The 19,859-nt window shown below is 42.4% G+C and overlaps 1 protein-coding gene across 2 annotated transcripts in view; it reads left to right on the top strand.

The window, feature by feature from the left end:
* fat1a (FAT atypical cadherin 1a) overlaps nucleotides 1–12,728 on the top strand; it is a 76,711-nt gene extending 63,983 nt beyond the window's left edge. The window contains exons 16-29 of one of the 2 annotated variants that reach the window (XM_083927545.1): nucleotides 640–777; nucleotides 971–1,114; nucleotides 2,251–2,448; nucleotides 3,020–3,610; nucleotides 3,769–3,991; nucleotides 4,096–4,227; nucleotides 4,336–4,493; nucleotides 5,318–5,786; nucleotides 6,415–6,568; nucleotides 6,907–7,017; nucleotides 7,114–7,757; nucleotides 8,111–8,248; nucleotides 10,068–10,103; nucleotides 11,166–12,728. In XM_083927545.1, coding sequence (XP_083783671.1) covers nucleotides 640–777; nucleotides 971–1,114; nucleotides 2,251–2,448; nucleotides 3,020–3,610; nucleotides 3,769–3,991; nucleotides 4,096–4,227; nucleotides 4,336–4,493; nucleotides 5,318–5,786; nucleotides 6,415–6,568; nucleotides 6,907–7,017; nucleotides 7,114–7,757; nucleotides 8,111–8,248; nucleotides 10,068–10,103; nucleotides 11,166–11,833 — 3,804 coding nt within the window. In that variant the 3' untranslated portion in view covers nucleotides 11,834–12,728. The remainder of the gene's footprint in view (nucleotides 1–639; nucleotides 778–970; nucleotides 1,115–2,250; nucleotides 2,449–3,019; nucleotides 3,611–3,768; nucleotides 3,992–4,095; nucleotides 4,228–4,335; nucleotides 4,494–5,317; nucleotides 5,787–6,414; nucleotides 6,569–6,906; nucleotides 7,018–7,113; nucleotides 7,758–8,110; nucleotides 8,249–10,067; nucleotides 10,104–11,165) is intronic. The other variant, XM_083927546.1, reaches the window with a different exon arrangement.
* Nucleotides 12,729–19,859: the final 7,131 nt, after the last annotated feature.

Below are 19,859 nucleotides of genomic sequence, written 5' to 3'. Positions count from 1 at the left end.
TTTCCTATAAAATTACAATGTATGTCTTATTTTGTTCAGCCAACAGTCCATAACCAAAATATATTCAGTTCAAAGTGATATAAAACAGAAGATCTGAGACAAAAAATGTTGGCATTTTGCTTGAAAAAATACTCAAATTATTAATTTGATTATATGAATATTAGCGGTTTCAGCACTCGTACAATTGTGCTTTAAATTTCCCTAAACTTGATTTTAAACTCAACATATTTCTCTCTAACAGTAAGTATTCATAATAAACAGCACTCATTGAAATTGTGTGGGTGTGGTTTTTAACAATCCACCAACAGTCATCTGAATTGAATTCAAATATTGCTAAATCCTGATTGGTGCGTGGAAGTATATGACATCAGATTCCCGAGTCCCACCCACTTTAAACTGGGGAAGAGCTCAGATGAAAACACAAATGTAGAAATCTCTCCTCTGAAATCACCAAATGTCTTCTTTTTATTTTTATTTTTATTCAACCCCTATTTGTGTTCATGCAGGACCCATCGATAAATTGTGTTTTTATGACCTTTAGCACAAATGTTAACATAACAGCTACAAGCAAAAGTGTTAAATTGTAACGTTCAAGGATTATGGATTGATCATTGTTTGGGTTGTTTGATTGATCCAAAGGTGATGGCTGAGGATCTTGACGGGCCTTCCTTTGATCACGTGCGGTACTCCATCGTGGACGGTAACCAAGGCAGCCCCTTCACCATCGATCCGGTCAGAGGAGAGCTTAAAGTTGCTCGCCAGCTGGACAGAGAGAGAGTAAGAGAAACAGCAGATACAATGCTGACTGTACATAGAGTTTAATCTACTGAGGACTAATTGCACTCTATGCAGAATCCAATCAAAGTCATGTCAGGCCTAATAAGAAAGCTTGTGTACGGATCTTTGCTGCATTATTGCTTACAAAAGCAGCTTTGTCTATGTATGGTAATTCTCTCACTCTCTTTCCCAGACTTCAGGCTATACTCTGATGGTCGTAGCCTCAGACAACGGAGTGCCCCCTCTTTCCAGCAGCGCCATGATCAACATAGACATCTCAGACGTCAACGACAACCCGCCGCTTTTCTCCCAGGCCAACTACAGCCTCATCATCCAGGTGAGAGGGGGAAATGGGTCATTGTAGATGGGTGATTAGAGGTGGAGAGGATGAGAATGAGGTAGATGGAAAGGTAGAACACTAGAGAGAGGTGCAGGGGGGGGGGGAGTGCAGTGGACACAGAGAGAGGGATTAACAGGCAGAAATAATGGGAGACTGCGACTAGAATGTCAAGAAGCAAGTAGAAGGTTGGAGCAAGAACAGAGGTAAGGACAAGAGAGAAGGGGGGGGGGTAAAAGACAGTGGCTGCATCTTAAGTATAAGAATTCAGGTAAGGGTAAGGCAGGAGTGATGAAGATTGTGGATTTGCAAGATACTGAGCTGATAACGAATGGTTGAATGAAGTAAAGAGAAAATGTGTGAGAACCAGAAGAATGACAGGAGATGCATCTGTTTGGGAGATAAAAAAAAGGAATATTCCAAAGGCAAGATGGAAAATGGTTTGTCTCCAATTTTCTTGTCTGTTTAAAAACACTGAAAAAGCAGTTTAAGAGATACTATGAGGAGGCACTGCACACATGGGGGGCTTTCTTAGGCACTGTCCTATTTTGAGCTCCTAGGTGGCCTAAGGGTAAAAGCTCTTCCTGAACCTCTCAGCGCTTGGTTGGTTTATCCGGTACCTTCTTCCCGACCTCAGCACGGAGAAGAGGCTGTGGTTGGGATCTTTAATGATTCTCCGAGCCTTATTCTTGCAGCGCCTCCTGTTCGGTCCTGTTTCTGTACCCTAAAAGTGTGTTTTGAATTTTGAGAAACTGACGTGGTCCCTTTTATTAGCACTCATCAGAAGCCTAACCACATTGTGCACCAGATGTTGGATAAGTTACATATACAAGCTCCTAGTTAATAGCAGTAGAAGGAAATTAAGTATTTTGTTATCAGCAAAGGATGAAATGACAGTGTATGGTGGTATCAGTGTTATTGGGGTAAAATAAATAAGATGGCTTATATTTCTCCATTTTCAGCAGTTATTTGCTGTCGAAAGCACAGTTTCAAGCAGTCACTGTTACCTTTTCTCTCAACAATGTTGTGCGGGTGCATATCTTATCCTCTGAAAAATATTAGAGCGTTGAAGAGCACCAGGAGAACCGCCGCCTCTCATCGCGAATATTAAACATGGCTCTCTTGTATCTAAACAGGAGAATCGACCAAAAGGCACAAGTGTTCTCCAACTCATTGTGACCGATAGGGACGCTTCCCACAACGGCCCACCTTTCACCTTTGCCATTGTGGAGGGGAATGAGGGCGATGCTTTCCACATCAATCAGCAGGGAGCTCTAGTGGCCGTGGGGGCGCTGAATAGGAAAAGTAAAGAACACTACCTACTTCAAGCACAGGTGAGTCACAGTACAGAGGAGAAACCACAGTTGAGAGGTTCTATTGATTTAACCGTTGAGCCAAAGCAACCCGATCTATTTGTCTTCCCTCTTCTCCCTCTCTGTGCCTTTTCTGTCATGCTCACTCATTGCTGTCTCTGACTCTCGCCAGTGTCTGTCTTTCCATCTTTGAAATATATTCTAAATAAAGTGTTTCACCATGCGAACAACTGTCTAAAAAATGCGTGTGTTGCTGAGTGTTGATGTGTCACCTTAGAGGAAAGAACAGGGGAAAAAAGCGAGTGGGCAGATGGAATATGAAATGTAAGTGTGATGTCTTGTTACACGAGAAGCACGCTCAGATTTGAGTCATCGTTGTTTTTTTCTCCCAGAACTGAAGACCATCCGTGTGAAAGTGTGAATGTTAAAATGTATGAACTATTGATGTTTTGTTGGCTCTTATACCAAGTGCCCCTACAGTATGTAGATGCCATCAACTCAGAGATATGAGAGGAAAGAGCTTGATTGCCCTCTGCTGTTGGAAAAAAAAACATGCATATTATTTCCTCTTCTCCTCATTTCTCATGTCCAGGTGTCAGACAGTGGCAAACCTCAGCTCTTTTCCACCACTTTCATCGGTGTACGAATAATCGAGGAGAGTGTTTTCCCTCCTGCCATTCTTCCACTTGACATCTTTGTGACCACTGCCAGCGATGAATACCCTGGAGGAGTCCTGGGCAAGATCCACGCCACAGACCAAGACATCTACGACACTCTCACCTACAGCCTCACCCCCTCTTCTTCCTCAGACGAGAGCGGTGCCTTGTTTTCAGTTTCCGCCTCTGATGGTAAAGTGATCGCCCTACGACCACTCGATGTGGGCCACTACCCTCTCAACGTGACTGTGACTGACGGCCGCTTCACCACAGCGGCCGATGTCACGGTGCACATTAGGCAAGCAACTCGTCAGGCGCTCGACAACTCTATTGCAGTGCGCTTTGCAAATATTGCCCCAGAGGAGTTCATTGGGGACTACTGGCGCAATTTCCAGCGGGCGCTGAGAAACATCGCTGGAGTCAGGAGGAGTGAAGTCCAGTTAGTGAGCCTGCAGCCTTCGGAGCAAGGAGATCTGGATGTGCTGCTGGCTCTGGAGAGATCTGGCAGCCCTTATCAGTCTCAGGAGGTAAGAGCAGCCATGATTACATTTTATGTTTGTAGATGTTTGTAGAACGTTTGTTGTTGAGTTGCAACTCACATATTTCTATTTAGTCCAACCAAAAGCCAAAGATATTCTGTTTGAAATGACAAATAAGTGAAAAGCCTCTGTTCATGCATCCTCAGGTTGTCTTCCGTAAGCTGAACTCCTCTACAGCTGTGATCGAGGAGATGACGGGAGTTCGGATCGTGCGGGTGGTGCAGAAGCTGTGCGCGGGTCTGGACTGCCCGTTGAGCTTCTGCGATGAGGTCATCTCTCTGGACAAGACCACCATGTCCACTTACAGCACAGCTCGCCTTAGCTTTGTTACCCCACGACACCTCCGAACTGCGACATGCCAGTGTGAAGGTAGAGTAATAACATCTTGCACAGACAACACAAAAATATGCAAATTTACACATTTATTATCTGTTAGACACTCCCATTCTGAGTGGAAGTATGTGTGTATTCAGGTGGTAGATGTCCCGTGTTGAACAACCTGTGTGAGAACAGTCCCTGTCCTGAGGGTATGGAGTGTGTGGCGGATCCTAGAGACACCGTGTACAGTTGTGTGTGTCCGGAGGGCAAAAAGGGAAAGTGCTCTGGTAAGAAAACTGTTTTTCCAGATGTTTTCACCTGTCTCCAGCTTCTACTACTTGATCCTGCATGTTTGTCCAAACTCTTCTTGATACATATCTTTTACTTAATGTCAGATGGCCACTCATTCACGTTCAGCGGCAGCGGCTATGTGAAATACCTTCTGATGGAGAATGAGAACAAGGAGTTAATGAAACTGTCTCTGAGGCTCAGGACCTTTTCCAGCCATGCCACTGTCATGTATGCTAAAGGAACCGACTACAGCATCCTCGAGGTGTGTTTGTGTGTATTTGTCCAGTCTTATTCCTCAGCCATAACAGTGACTTTATTCCTCCAGCGTCTTTTTAAAACTGAAATGATAACCTCCCTTATCATAATTAAGTCTAGAATGACTGTCCCTCTGCATTTCTGAGCTTGTCTCTGTATTACTGCCCAGCATTTCCATATCAGAAGGGCTTAATAAACACAAAACGGACCCGCCCTCCCATGAGCCCATCCAGCCGTGTGTACCAATCAACTATTCCGAAGGGTTCAAAAAGTCATTTTAAAACTCTTTTCACATGAGGGACGATGGGAATGTGGTGGTGGGTCGAAAAAAAAATCTCACACGAGCTATTTCAGTACTGGGAGGGCAACAGAAAGCAGTTTCCACATTCCTTTTATAGCCTGTCTGGTGTAGCCGTCTATAGCCAGACCTTAGATTAAAACCTGTCTGGTTAAGAGGCAGTTATTGTTTATCAGACAGCAATGTAAAACTTTTAATATCTCCCAACTGTTGCTTGTTCTATAAGAGGCACGAACAGAAGTTACACTGTTGTATAAAGAGGTTTTCCTATAAAACTAGTAGACATAGGTTTGCTCTTCATTAGGATAAGATTATTTTCTGACATGCACTAAATTGATGCACACTGTATTTTCTGACATTGATTTATAACACTGACTTGATGATTTGATTACAATTCCTCCTCCTTAGTTTTAATCTCATGGAGTGTTAATCAAAATTGGAGACAAAATAGCCGGACCGATGAGATGAATAACCTACTTAGGTCTGATGTATGTTGGGTGTTTATCATGCTCTATGTATTTTCTGACTGATAGATTGTGAACGGCCGTCTGCAGTATAAGTTCGACTGCGGCAGTGGGCCAGGCCTCGTGTCAGTCCACAGCGCTCAGGTTAACGACGGGGAGTGGCACACGCTTACTCTGGAGGTGGATGGTAACTACGCTAAGCTCGTGCTGGACCGGGTGCACGCCGCCTCGGGCACAGCACCGGGCACCCTGCGAACCCTCAACCTTGACAACAGCATTTACTTTGGCGGTCACGTACGCCAGCTGGCCACAGCACGCCACGGGCGCAGCCTGCCCGTCACCAATGGACTCCGTGGCTGCATGGAGGCCATCACCCTGAATGGCCTGGAGCTGCCTCTCAACACCAAAGCTCACCGGGCCCATGCCGTGCTGGAGGATATAGTGGATGTGACCCCAGGCTGTGCACTTGTACCGGCTGAGAGTTGTTCCAGTAATCCCTGCAGCAGCGGAGGAAGTTGCACCTCGCTGCCTAATGGAGGTACATAATGTCCTGCTCAGCTCATTGCACACACTCAGATTTCCACTAGAGTTGCTTAAGTGAGATTTCAAGTTGTTCTTTTTTTCTTTTGAGTATCTGTACATGATCTTTGGCCAGACTCAGAGGAGTCCTTACCCGATTCTGAAGCTAACTTCTACTATTTGCAACCAGTTGTAGAAACTGAAGAGCTGAACCTCCTCTTTCTTCTTCTCTGTTTTCTCTTATGTTCTCCTTTTGTTGTGGTTATTTGCAGTTAGTGCTGTTTGCCATTATTGCAAACTCAACACTTCTGTATTGGTTTTACAATAAAAACCTGCCAGTGGTTTAAGGGGCATAATCCCTCACCATCCCTGGAAGGCTTTTTAAAAAATAAAAAAAAACATCTACAGGACGTGTTGAATTTTAGAAAGCATCAGCCCCAAACAACTCCAAACAGTGTGGTAATAAGCATATAATTGTTCTTTTGGAAATGATTCTGAATTGAACAAGAAGAAAGGTCTTTATGTGTGGTTGATCTGTACTTGTTGTTGTGAAACAGCTTATCCTCAGCAAACGTACTTGGATTTGAGAATTTGCAGTAGTTTCAAAATGTCAGTCTTCATCACTCTACTCTTTTTCTATTCCACAGGCTACTTCTGTAAGTGTACTGCCTCTTTCATGGGTACCCACTGTGAGATCGGAATAAGCCCTTGTGCCTCCAACCCCTGTCTGTACGGGGGCACCTGTGTACCTCGTGCAGATGATTTCTACTGCCAGTGCAGAGGCCAGTACTCAGGACAAAGGTATTACAGCCTTTTTGGTCTTGATTATAAATAGGAAAAGTGAACATTTTCCACAAGCATGCAGCATTGATGCCATGTTGGTAGGATGATTTTGCACATCTGTCTGTGTGATGATAATCACGTGATGAATCTAGACAAAGACCAAAAATATCCCTTTACTTTATACATTTAATTGTAATTCTAATATAGTAATTAATACTTGATACTAACATTTAATGTTGCATAGTAGTTTGAACCTTCATTCCCACATTTAGGCAGATTTGTGCGATGACACATTTCAGAAATGTAGTCTTCGTATATATATATTTTTAAGTGAACTTAATTGTGTCTTAATTCAGGTGCCAGTTGGGTCCGTACTGCAGAGACAACCCCTGTAAAAACAGTGGAAAGTGTATTGACAGCCTGGACGGTCCAGTATGTGAATGTGAAGCTGGCTTCCAGGGAGACAGGTATGTAAAAGTGTTTAAACTCATGAACTAAATTAATAATAATTAATGCATCAGCCATTTCGTAACACTTGTCACTAATTTCTGTTGTTTGCCCAGGTGCCTGAGTGATGTTGATGAGTGCATCAAGAACCCCTGTGCCAATGGAGGCCAGTGTCAAAACACGTACGGCTCCTACAATTGTAACTGCTCGCTGGGCTTCAATGGACAGATGTGTGAACTCCGCGCCGAGGTCCGCAATGAATTCGTCTCCACATCCTGGAACATCGGCCTGGAGGAGGTGATTGGCATCGTGGTCTTTGTGTCCAGCATCTTCATCCTGGTCCTCCTCTTCATCATCATCCGGAAGAAGGCGTGTCGCAGAAAGTCAAAGACCGACAACGACGACAAACACCTTGGAGGCTCAAACATGCCCCACTCCTTCCTCCAGAGACCTTACTTTGACGCCAAACTCAACAAGAACATCTACTCCGATATCCCGCCGCAGGTCCCCGTAAGGCCCATCTCCTACACTCCCAGCATTCCGAGCGACTCAAGAAACAACCTGGACAGGAACTCATTTGAGGGCTCAGCCATCCCGGAGCACCCAGAGTTCAGCACCTTCAATCCAGACTCTGTGCACGGACACCGCAAGACTGTGGCCGTGTGCAGTGTAGCACCCAATCTTCCCCCTCCTCCTCCCTCCAACTCTGTCTCAGACAGTGACTCCATCCAGAAGCCCAACTGGGACTATGATTATGACAGTAAGTTCTTAAGCTTTACTTACTTCTAAGTTAATCACTAAATAGTTAATTGCTTAACTTGCCGTTGTCCAAATTACAATTAAAACCAAAAAATCAGTTTTAAAAAAAATAAATGATACGATTGCCCATGTCATTTCACATATATTTACCATATTGTGATATATTGTGACTCCAGAAAAAAATGTTGATATTGATTTTCAACAATTAAAAAGTAGTAAACCAGCAACATCCCACAAACGGTTGATATTGTTTTTTGTCTTTTCAAAAGTGAATCTGTTACACATCCCTGTATTTTATATATGATCCATGTACTGTAGGGAAACACTGAAAGGAAACTGTACTTTCTCTTCCAGCTAAGGTGGTGGACTTGGACACATGCCTGACTAAGAAGCCTGCAGAGGACAGTGCCTGTCACCCCTACAACACCAGGGGCAGCATGTCTGAGGTTCAGTCCCTCAGCTCCTTCCAGTCAGAGTCCTGTGACGATAACGGTATGCTGCTATCAGACATCTCAAATTTTAGTCATCTGAGACAGCGTAGTTTGAGAAATGCCAGATTTAATAACGCATACATGTATGAAATGTCATTTTTGCACTTACGAGTTATTGCTTTTTTTTTTCCTTTTGTCTGATCAGCCTGCAGGGTTTTTTCCAACAGTTACCTTTTGTCTCCGAGAGCCTTGTTGATTTTAATGCTAACTCTGTTTCTTTGCATGCTTGGAATGGAGGGCCCAAAATGGTGGCTCTGGGGTCACATGTTCTTTTCTCTTTCTTTTTGCTGCGGGGCTTCAGCTCCCATATGGATTAAATCAGTCCACAGATCCAGAACAAGGTTTTAAATAGGGGGGGTCCAGCCTGTAAGTCCTCAATCACAACGAGTACAGAGGGAAGCAATCACAACAACTTGTACTGTGTAATTCTCCTGGGATTATTTATATACATTCTGATCCTGTTTCTTTTTAATCTGCCGACTCTCAGTTTACCTGTTTCAAAAGGGGTTTGATGACTTACTCAGAAAGCAGTCATGTTCTGTTTAAACATCACTCATAAGGTCATTGATTTTGACAAACGTTTGCATTTTCCTTTTTTTTATTTATTATTTACAAGCATGCCTTTTCTTCTTTCTTTCTTTGTCTCTTCCTTTTTTTCAAAATGTAGCTACAAAGGGATGTTTAAAGTAAACATCAAGGAGCATATCACAAGGGTATATATGCACCGTTATGTTCTCCATGTCTCACTTATTACTCTGTCATCACTCGGATATCATGATGGGGATTGTGCTGCTCATAAGTCATCAAAACCTTCATCTCTTACACTCAAAATGCAAATGAATCCTAATTTGAATAAGAAATTGAATATTTCCTAAACAAGTCATTTCTTTTCCTTCATTTCCTCAGTTTATTCTCTAAACACACACAGGCTTTTCTCTGTGTTAGGTTCAGAAATGTGTTTATATCTCCAGGGGAATTTCACTTGATTCTTCCGTCTGTACTGCCAATGGCACCCCGTAGCATCTCAATATGTTGTTCCTGTGTGTTATCTTGCACAAACAAAACCAGACTGCCACCCACCCCCCCTCCACTGTGTCGCCTTCAACCATTGTCTTGTGCCCAGCCATGAACACCCTCCCCCTCCCCCCAACATTCAGTGTTGACACGGAAAAGAAAAAAAAAAGTGTCCAGCAACAACGACAGCGGGAAGCGTTGCTTTTGTTGGTGACACTCCCACCACCATGCACTCCATATGTGTTTTTCTTTTCTTTTTAAATTATAAAAGCATTCACACTAATGCTAAATCTCTTCCACCCTGTCTCCCCCCCCTCCTGCCTCTCACAAGCCTCCATAGTGACTGTAATCCACCTTGTCAATTCTGCTCTTGACACGGTGGAAGGAGAAGGTACTATTTTATTGCTTCCATCTGCCAGTAGTTTTGTCCTTGGTGTTGGGACGTGAAGTGCAGGTTATAGGGCTGCCATTATCTTAACTGACAAACCTCATCCAATCCTGACATGATCCCTTTTAGATTCAGCCGCTAATTAAAAAGAAATGCAAATACTAAATTAAACAGGCACTGAAGTGTTAGCCTTCATGTCTCAGTATTGATCTTTGCCCAACTTTTGACCACACACCTCAAGAAAGTCAGTTTAAGAAAATGGCCAGCCGTCCATTATTGAACCTGTCACTCTGGTTATCGTCATTTTGTCTTTCATCGTCCTCATTTCATTCATGTTCTTAGCCGATTGTTCTTTCCTCTCAGGTTTTAATGTGACTTGTTCTTTCTCCCTTTCTCCTCCTTCTTGCCTCATATAAAGAGTCTTTTTTGGCTCATGATCTCAAGAACCCAAGAGGTGACTTTTTACATCTTTGTTTGCTTGATGTTCATTGGTGCCCCCGCCACCCCACCCTCTAACTTTTTTACCCACTAACCCCAAAGCTATAATGAGGAGAGGGTGTGAAATGCCGGTGTGAGACAGAGCTTTCTGCATCAGTGACCTCTTAAGGTGTTAAGTCTGCCTCTGTAAGATTATTTGTTAGCCTAAAAACATTCCCATGCATGGCTTCGATGCTGTGACAACATTAAAAGAAAATGAAGTGTATCTGAGCCTTATAAGATCAAAAGTCTTGCTTAGTAACTAACTGGAAATTTAACTGAGTGGATGGAAGTTTTTTGTGTGTGTCTGTGTAAGTACTGTAAAGAGTTTGTCACAGCATTTAAAGTAACTGTTTTCAGCAATGAAACATTGAAATTTACTGTATGTTAAAGTGGTGTAGTTATCCTCAAAGTCAAAAATATGATTTGTCTGGTGAAGTGGTAGAGGGAAGTCTTTACGTCACAGTAAAACAGAAGTAGAAGTAATTTGATATATTTCCACGTGAAAGAGAATGTGTGGGCGAGGTCTAATTACTAGAGGGATTTAAATCCAGTCCTATAGATTTTATCGGACAGCTCGGAAGTGGGTGTTTAGCAAATATGGCAGTGTAATATAGAGCTGTAGAGATACTGTGGAATGTGGGACACCATATTAATATATATTAAAAGATACATTTTTACAGGAAGAGAAAAAGAGAGGGGCGTTACTATAAAAAATACTCAGCACATATTTTGGACATATAACGAGAGATAAGAGAACGGATTACACGGGGAAAAAAAATACTGTAGATTCTTATTTGTTTCACTGTCTGTGAATGTGTCTGCAGTGTGTTAAAAAGTCGCTCTCACAAAGTGGTGTGAAGTTAAGTGTTTATTAATGAACGACTCATTGTGTTGGTGTGACGTATTGTGTTGCTGTTGCATGGTGTGGGTTTTTAACATTAACATGATGTCATTCGGTGAGTGTTAATAACTGTGTTGTCATGAGCTTTGATACAAATTCTGATGAGTTTTTGTTTTGCTTATCCTAATCAAACAGGATATCACTGGGACACATCTGATTGGATGCCAAGTGTTCAACTTCCTGGAATCAAGGAGTTTCCACAGTATGAGGTTGTGGAGTCGCCCGCCCCTCTGTACAGTGACCAGAATGCCATCGACACCGACTACTATCCCGGCGGCTTCGACATTGAGAGCGACTTCCCTCCGCCGCCGGAGGACTTCCCTGCAAACGACGACCTGCCACCACCACCTTTGCCAGAATACGAGACACTGCGGCCCATGGGTAGAGATTTTGACCAGTCTGCGACCGGTCCAGGTGGCCCGGCTGGGGTCCGCCAGCGCCCGGCACTGCCCCAGCTCTACAGCCTTAACCAGTACCTGCCACAACACTCCTACCCAAGCGACGGGGGCGACACCGAGGGCCAGGGTGCTACCTCCACCTCAGGCAATACCACCCCAGCTTCTACCATGGGCACCGGTGGCTACAGAGGGGGATACCCTTTAGGTTGTAGTCGGGACTTTGACTCCTCAGCGCTGGACAACATATCCATGTCTCTGTACACGTCCACAGCCTCTTGCTCGGACATGTCAGCGTGCTGTGAGGAGTCCGAGGTGATGATAAGCGATTATGAGAGCGGTGACGAGGGCCACTTTGAGCGGCTGTCCATCCCGGCTTTGGACTCCCAACAGCACACTGAAGTCTGACACTGGATCCAAACAAAAGTGCCTGAACCCACAGCTAAACCTTATGTTAACCCCTCACACACCACCCACACTAAACATGCACAGTACGTGTACGCAGAAAACACATACACATACATTCACACACTCACACACGCATACAATGATTTGAATCGAAACACAGGGGTTGTTGAGACTGGTTGTGAAGGCCAATCGGCTGAGAAGATCTCATGAAGCTATAGGAGCGACTCTGTAGCATCCTAACATCTGCTCAGTCCAACTCCTGCCCCTTTGGCAGTGCAATTGCTTTAAGTAACTGTCATCACACACAGGAAGTGGATTGTCTAAAGGGTCAACATTTAAATGTAAAAGCATCATGAGAAAAAAAAAAATGTCACGACAATATCTTTGTTTCTATAAATACAACCAAGCAAAATGTTTTTATAAAAGTCCTCATTTTCAATGTAAATTTAAATGTACAGTTTTGATTTCAAAGTTTACTAGGTTTTGTAGATATTCTATGCTTTTATTTTCAACAAAGATGAGTTCAATGGTGTGACATTATCAGCCTTACTGTGCTTACATTCACAAAAAAGGAAACGTTAAAAAAAAAAGAAAGAAGAAAAGAGCGTGGCTTTTCCGAAACACAGTGTACTCGTAAAGTTTGTTGTCTCCTGCTCATTTCAAAAAGGGTCTTCAATGAACGACTGCATATTCTTGTTGTTTTTTTTATTTGTTTGTTTGTAAATTTTGACTTTGGAACCTCTTTATTTTTCCACCAAGAAAATGGGACCCAATATATTTATAGTGCAGAGTTATCCATGGACACGTGACTTTTTCAGGTGTCTATGTGTGTGTGAGCAATGCTATGGTCTTGTTAAGGTTTTTATTGAATACTGCCACAAGCTCACGCTTTCCTACTGGCAATAAATTATTCCTAAAAAATATTTCTGCTGTCTGTGTCCAATTATTTATGTATAGATCCAGGTTGTTCTAGTATGCAGTAGTCTGGTTCAGGTTATTCACATTCACTGTTCGTGCTTATCCCTATGAAAAGTGATGCACTATTTAATTCAACGTAATCCTAAACCAGGACACGCTGCTTGGCAACAACTGTGTGAAAGCAAAAGTCAACGTCGACTTACTTTTGTTTTGTAACTTACATACTTGTCACTAACTGCACATACGTACATGTGTAAGTACATAAACGTACAAATTTAAACCCAAACTGGTGTAGGCAGACGAATCAAATGTGTGGACATTTGAAAGATAAGGAACAAAAGATTGTACATATCAGAAATACTTAAATAATCTCAGAGGGAAATTATTTTACATAACTTTTGGTATCGTGAGCCGTGCGACGATACGTTGTCTGGTTACAATATGTTTGCTGTAGCAAAGTATTGTTTGTGCAAAAAGTATAGATGTATGTATTGAAGGCTGAAATAGCAATCTCATCTCATCTTCAACCGCTTATCCAGGGTCGGGTCGCGGGGGCAGCAGCTTTAGCAGGGGACCCCAAACTTCCCTTTCCCGGGCCACATTAACCAGCTCTAACTGGGGGATCCCGAGGCGTTCCCAGGCCAGTGTGGAGATATAATCTCTCCACCTAGTCCTGGGTCTTCCCCCGAGGCCTCCTCCCAGCTGGACGTGCCTGGAACACCTCCCTAGGGAGGCGCCCAGGGGGCATCCTTACTAGATGATCCCGAACCACCTCAACTGGCTCCTTTCAGCGCAAAGGAGCAGGGGCTCTACTCTGAGTTCCTCACGGATGCTGAACTTCTCACCCTATGAAATAGCAATGCAAATGGCATTTAAAAAAAATGTTTTAAGTCTAATAAAGATAAAACAATTAACTGACTATTTGAGAAATATATTGGCAGACTGATGAAAGTAATCATAATCACAATAATTTAGTTGCGGCTCTACAATCAAGTACAATATATGTGATAATTTCCATTCATTTTCAATTGTTATTTTTCAGTGTTAAATAAGATGAGTGGTGATATCTGAACATGTTAATGTACGGCCTTTTAAAATATTTTATACAGTGACAATTGTTTTTTTTTACCACCAACAAACCTGCATTTAAACGGGGTCATTGCAAACAGGTGGCGTGCAAACAAACACTTACCAGACACTTACAAGAGCTCTCTAAGTTTTCACACATACCAAATATGTCAGGCTGAATTTTGGGGGCATTGTGTTTAACTAGTGCAGAAAACAAGTTAGAATATTTCAATTTGATGGACTGCTCCAGCAATAAAATATACAGAGTGTTGGTTTTGAGTATTTTACTTTTAGTGTTACATCAACATTCAATGAAGCTTTGGAACAAGCTGATCCAGAGTATCACAGTGACTTCACAAAGTGTTCAGACAACTTTTTTTTGCAGTCTTATGCCAAAATAGTTTAAATGGTTGTTTTTCCCTCATCAGTCTACACTAGATGCCCCAAAATGAAAAAACAAAAACAGGATTTTAGACATAAAACAAAGAAAACCACGCAAATATCACATTGACGTTAGAATTCAAACCCAGGTGCCTCCCATTTCTCTTGATTCCACACCTTGATTGGGATCCAGACGTGGTCAATTCCTTTGATTGGGCATGATGAGGGAGGCCCACACCTGTCTATATAAGGTCTCACAGGAACTGCCTCCAGGGAGCAGAGACAGGACTGTGGTGAGGCACAGATAAGACATGAAACAAGCGTTTCTGGTCTGAAAAAGTGTTTGACCTCACTTATCATGCCTGAAGGAAACCAGGCACTGCTTAGCATCCAGGCAATACCATCCCAGTGTTTTTCAGAGGCAGGGACAGGGGAACTGGTCAGAGTTGAGGGGAAGGTAAATAATGGGTACATAATAAGTACAGAAATCTTCTTAATGCCAACCGGTTTCAGAGGGCCCAGGGCCTCACACTGGACCAAAGGTTCAACTTCCAACAGGACAATGACCCTAAGCACTGGGCCACTCAGCCAAGATTTGGGCCAATCTTGGCTGAGTGGCCCAGTTTTTGCTTTGTCATTATGGGGGGGAAAGAGCAATGATTTTAAGTAAGGCTCCAACATCACAAAATGTTAAAAGTGAAGTGGTCTGCATATTTTCTGAATGCACCGTATGACAGTCAGATGGTGTGGAATATGGTTATTTGAAGTGTCAAAGCTTCAGTACATGAGGGGAATTATTCAATGGAGATAAAATCATGAGCTCTCCAGGCCACCATACAGTCTGACAACCCAGTGTCACCTCCCTCCTCTGACTCCCTGCGGCTGCTTGTATCAATAAGCCCTGGTTGTCTCACACAAGGATGATTAACTAACATGACCCTGATACCTCCGGGGTCTGGTGCACCACTGCAGTCAGTCTGAACTCTGTGTTTTCTCACTGTTCGGCTCTCTGCACTGTGCTGATTTGGTCACGGCTCCACGCAGGACTGACTGTTCTTCCTTCTGGGCTCTGCAGTGCAGGGTGACCTTTTGACCTTCAGTCAGGACAGCAGAGTCACTCCACATCTGTTCTTCCTGACTATTATGAAGGCATCTCTCCTCATACTCTCTCTATTGAATCATTATCATCAACACAACTGAAATACTTAATATCTTGTTTTTCTCACTTTTCTAAAAACGTTGTGATGCTGTATAGAATATAAATAAAAACAGAATGCAACGATTTGCAAACCATTGAACACAAATTTCTTAATGAAAATTATTGTCTTTGAAATTTGATGGCAGGAACAGCTGGGACAGGGTCGTGTGGCGTCACCGGCTTTCAACAACACTGCAAGTGTTTGGGAACTGAGGAGACCAATCGATTGTTCTGAAATTCATGTTTGATGTAGGATTTCAGCTGCTCAACAGTTTGGGGTGTCCTATTATAATGCGGCAAACGTTTTCAATGGGTAACAAGTCAAGACTGTAGGCTGGCCAGTACCCGCGCTCTTTACTACGGAGACATGCTGCTCTAATGTGTGCAGAATATGGTTTGGCATTGTCTTACTGAAATGAACGACAGCTTCCCTGAAAAAAATATCCCTGCTAATAATATGCTGGCATGGAGGATGCAGCGTCCATGATGACAATTTCAAATTTGACTTGTCAGACCACAGGACAGTTGTCCACTCCGTCTCAGTCCATCTTAAATGAACTCGGGGCCCAGCTGAGGTAGAGATGTTGTTTCTGGATTGGGTTATATACAGTTTCAACTTGCGTTTGTGGATGCAGCGACGGACTGTCTTCAGACTATGGGTATTGGAAGTATTCCTGAGTCCACGCAGTCCAAATTCTTTGTAATTTTATGTTATTCTTAATTTGTTGCACTATTTGCAAGAGTGGTGAACTTCTCCCCACCTTAGCCCACTCATGTTACTAACCTGTAGCCAGTTAACCTATTTAATTTTGAGATGTTGCTGCAGCAACTTTTCCATTCTATTGTTGCCACTCACCCAACTGTTTTGAAATGTGTAACTGGCATCACATTTCAAAATGGGCATAGCATACCTTCAAAAAACAATGACATTTCTCAGTTTCAACATTTGATATGAGGTCTTTGTGCTATTTCCAATAAAATATGGGGCTTCAATGTTTTCTATATCATCACATTTCCAGCGGGGTTGTAAGTAAGGAGTGGCTTTTATAAGGGCCCACACTAATTTATCAGTGCTTACATGACACTCTAAACATTTGTGATAACAACTTGCCAGGTTGTAACAAATGCATTTCCTTGCCCAACAGTAAACATGCAACTTGCTGTGTCTTTTCATCAGGAAGATCTCCTCAGTGAGTGTACGCTCTCTTGATTATACATCCAGCAAAATGAAAATAGCAGCTCGGATGTCTTTTGTGCTAGTGCCACTGGGGAACATCAAAGTTGTATACTTTCAAACAGCAAACACAGTTGTGGCTTTAGCTGCAGACTTGATGGATTACTGACTCGCTCACTTCATAATAAGCGTTTAATCTGCAGTTATACAACACGCCTGCAGTCATAATTAAAAGAACATTTCAACATTTTGGAAAATATGTTTATTCACTTTCTTGCCAGAAGTCTGGGCCAAGAAACAGTCTGGCACATAACCCTCCATAAAACCTCTTTCTTTTCAAAATAACCAATAAATAACAAAAGAAAATAGAAATGGTAAATGGACTGCATTTATATAGTGCTTTTTTTTAGTGCTCACTCAAAGCACTTTACAAAACAAGTGAGGTGAGGTGACACCTGCTCATCAGGAGGCAGGAGCGAGTGGGAAAAAAATCACACACACACAAACACACACACACAATTTCGGTTTCAGTATCCTGCTGAAGGACAATTTAACATGTGCAGCAGCCAGCAGGGGCCATGGATGAAAGCACCAGCCTTCTGATTAGTGGCTGACTGCTCTACCTACTGAACCACAGCCACCCATAAAACATGTTAGCTGGTAAGCTTTAGTTTCCAGTCTGCATAATGAAGCAAAGACGGGTCTCAATCTTCTCATCTAACTCTTCCTAATATGTTTAATGAATTTCAGAGCTTGTTGAAACTACAAAGCAACTTGTGCTGCAGGAGGATAAAGACGAGGCAAATTGAGTTTTAACAACCTGGTTACCCTAAAATTGTCTTTAATCACACTTACTGATCTATGAAGCTTTAATAAATTACTTATTAACCTACAGCGAAGCCATATGGTAGGTCTATCTCATAAAGCATGCCTCATTGGAAAGTGGAACCAAGTTGAAAGGTCATACTGTTTAAGTCCTTTGGCTTAATTTTTTGTGTCCAAACCAAACCAAACCAGTCCTGATTGCACATTTGTCAGGTGCATTTATTTTGACTTAACCAAAAACAAATCTTGGTACGTTTTTGTTAAAGTTTTAATGGCAGAAAAAAAAAATCTCTCAGGTTTCACATGTTAAAGGTAACGGCTCCAGTCTGAGCGGTATAATGGGCACAAGAACACATATCCCAAACTCTAGCAGTGGTTCTAATCAAATCACTTTGCAGCCACTCATGTGCTGCTTAATCTCATGCTTGGTGGATCCAATTAACTCTGGAAATGGGACCAGATGTTCTTCCATTAAATAAATTAAGATTTCCATACCTATTAATGCATTATTCATACTATGGAATCACGAATGCACTACTGTGAGGAAAAGAGGTGTTCTGCTTCACGGGATGTGGTTATTAGCTTTTACTCGGGAGGCTGCCAGTGTGTAATGCTGCATCACAACCACAAGATGGCTGCATATGACAACTCATAAAAGCGAGAGGACAGGACCAAATACAACGGAGCAACCCAGAGACACATGTGGAGTCTCATCAAATGCTTGCACTCAGTGGATCCTTCTTGATGAATGAATCAACACAAATCCGCCGAATAAGCCAATTCATGAATCAGTTGGTATGGAAACCAGCACGCTAAACTCAAACTTCCCCCTGCACTGTTCTGTTTACCTGGTAATCTCTCTCTCTCTCTCTCTCTCTCTCTCTCTCTCTCTCTCTCTCTCTCTCTCTCTCTCTCTCTCTCTCTCTCCTGCCCTAAAAGCCAAACAGCCACATTTTTTTTTAAATTTCGAAAAGGTCTACATATCCACTGTGCAAAATATTCCATACAGATGCACTTTTAACCTCAGGGTGGAGGCATAGCATGCACAGGGTAAAAGAGGCATCACGTCCTTTGTTCTGTGCAGCATTCAGCTGCTTAACAAGCTTTTATTAAACTCGCACTTGATGCACTAATTATGCTTTTTATGTTCTTATGATGATTTGATGTTATGTACTGTGAGGTATGTTGTTGCTGTTCTTTTTGTTTTGTTTATGCTGTTTGTGCAGAGTAAATTCTCCTAGGGTTAATTAAGGTTTCCCTCATCCATGATGATGGCAAGAATAGCATGCTGGTATCTGTATTAAAGTGAATTAGTGATGATTTATCCCCCATGCATGAATCATACATTGACACTGACCTAATTACACATGATCCATTATGATCAAGATACAGACAAATAGAAATGCATAGCAAAAATAACATTGTCAAGATTATCCAAAATTTCACAAATCATGTGTTCAGGGGAGCTCATGTCTTACAAAAAGGAGCCAAGCTCCCCCTGTCTCTCCTGTAGTTCATACAGGGCATATTCCTTATCTGTATGCCTTTCACATACTTCATAATTTGTTCTCACAGTCAGTGCAATCCAGAGTTTTTGACAACCAGATTAGTTTTTCATCAATCACACCTCAAGCTATGATTTGCTGTTTGCTCAGAATATGTGCACAAGGCTATTTATAAATGCAAGTTGAGGTTTCTCAGACAAAATGCAAATATGAAATACCTCAAACATCGAGTTAAATGACAGAGGTGTCTGAGAGAGACGCAGAGGGTGATTACCAAAAAGCTAACAGCAGTACTGACTGTCTGAAGAGAAGAATCTGCCCAGTGATTCATGAGAATTATGCCCTGAGCCCCCCTCAGACCCAGAAATGTCTGATCTATACAATAAGACTCTGAGCTGATATTAACATCGACCCACCACAGCTGCATAATTCGCCAGAGACGATGCAGACGGGGGAGCAATGCTGTGGTGTGTGGTCACAACAGAAGCAGCAGGCGAGAAAAACGAAAAATTCTGTCATTTCGGTTTGAACTGCATCAAAGGTCTCCATGACATGCGTCATTGTGGAGGAACCATTTGAGCAGAGCTGTGTGTGTTTACAGTACATGTACCTAATGACCCATTCTGCTAGAATAATTACTCTATTCAGCTGAAATGTATCACAGTTTGTATTATTAGGATGAATGTGGACACATTTTCAAAAGAACAATGCAGAAAAAAACCCCATGAAGATCAATTTACTCATCACCATAGTGATATTATGAGGGGGTTACTCGAGCGTAGAGACTAGTTGCCAACTTAGTCTTTGACAACTTTTAAGACCCTTTTTCCAACGTTTTTATAAATTCAAGTTGTTAAAGACACAACCCGCAAGATTTCTATCTGTTTAATTGTCTTTAAGTTCCTATCTATGAAAGAGAGACTTAAAACAACAGTGATTGATCATAAAACCCACTAA

The sequence above is a fragment of the Echiichthys vipera genome (assembly GCF_963691815.1).
Source record: "Echiichthys vipera genome assembly, chromosome: 2".
NCBI lineage: Eukaryota > Metazoa > Chordata > Actinopteri > Perciformes > Trachinidae > Echiichthys > Echiichthys vipera.
Note: the sequence above shows the minus strand (reverse complement) of the source record. Positions and strands in the feature narration are given on the sequence as shown.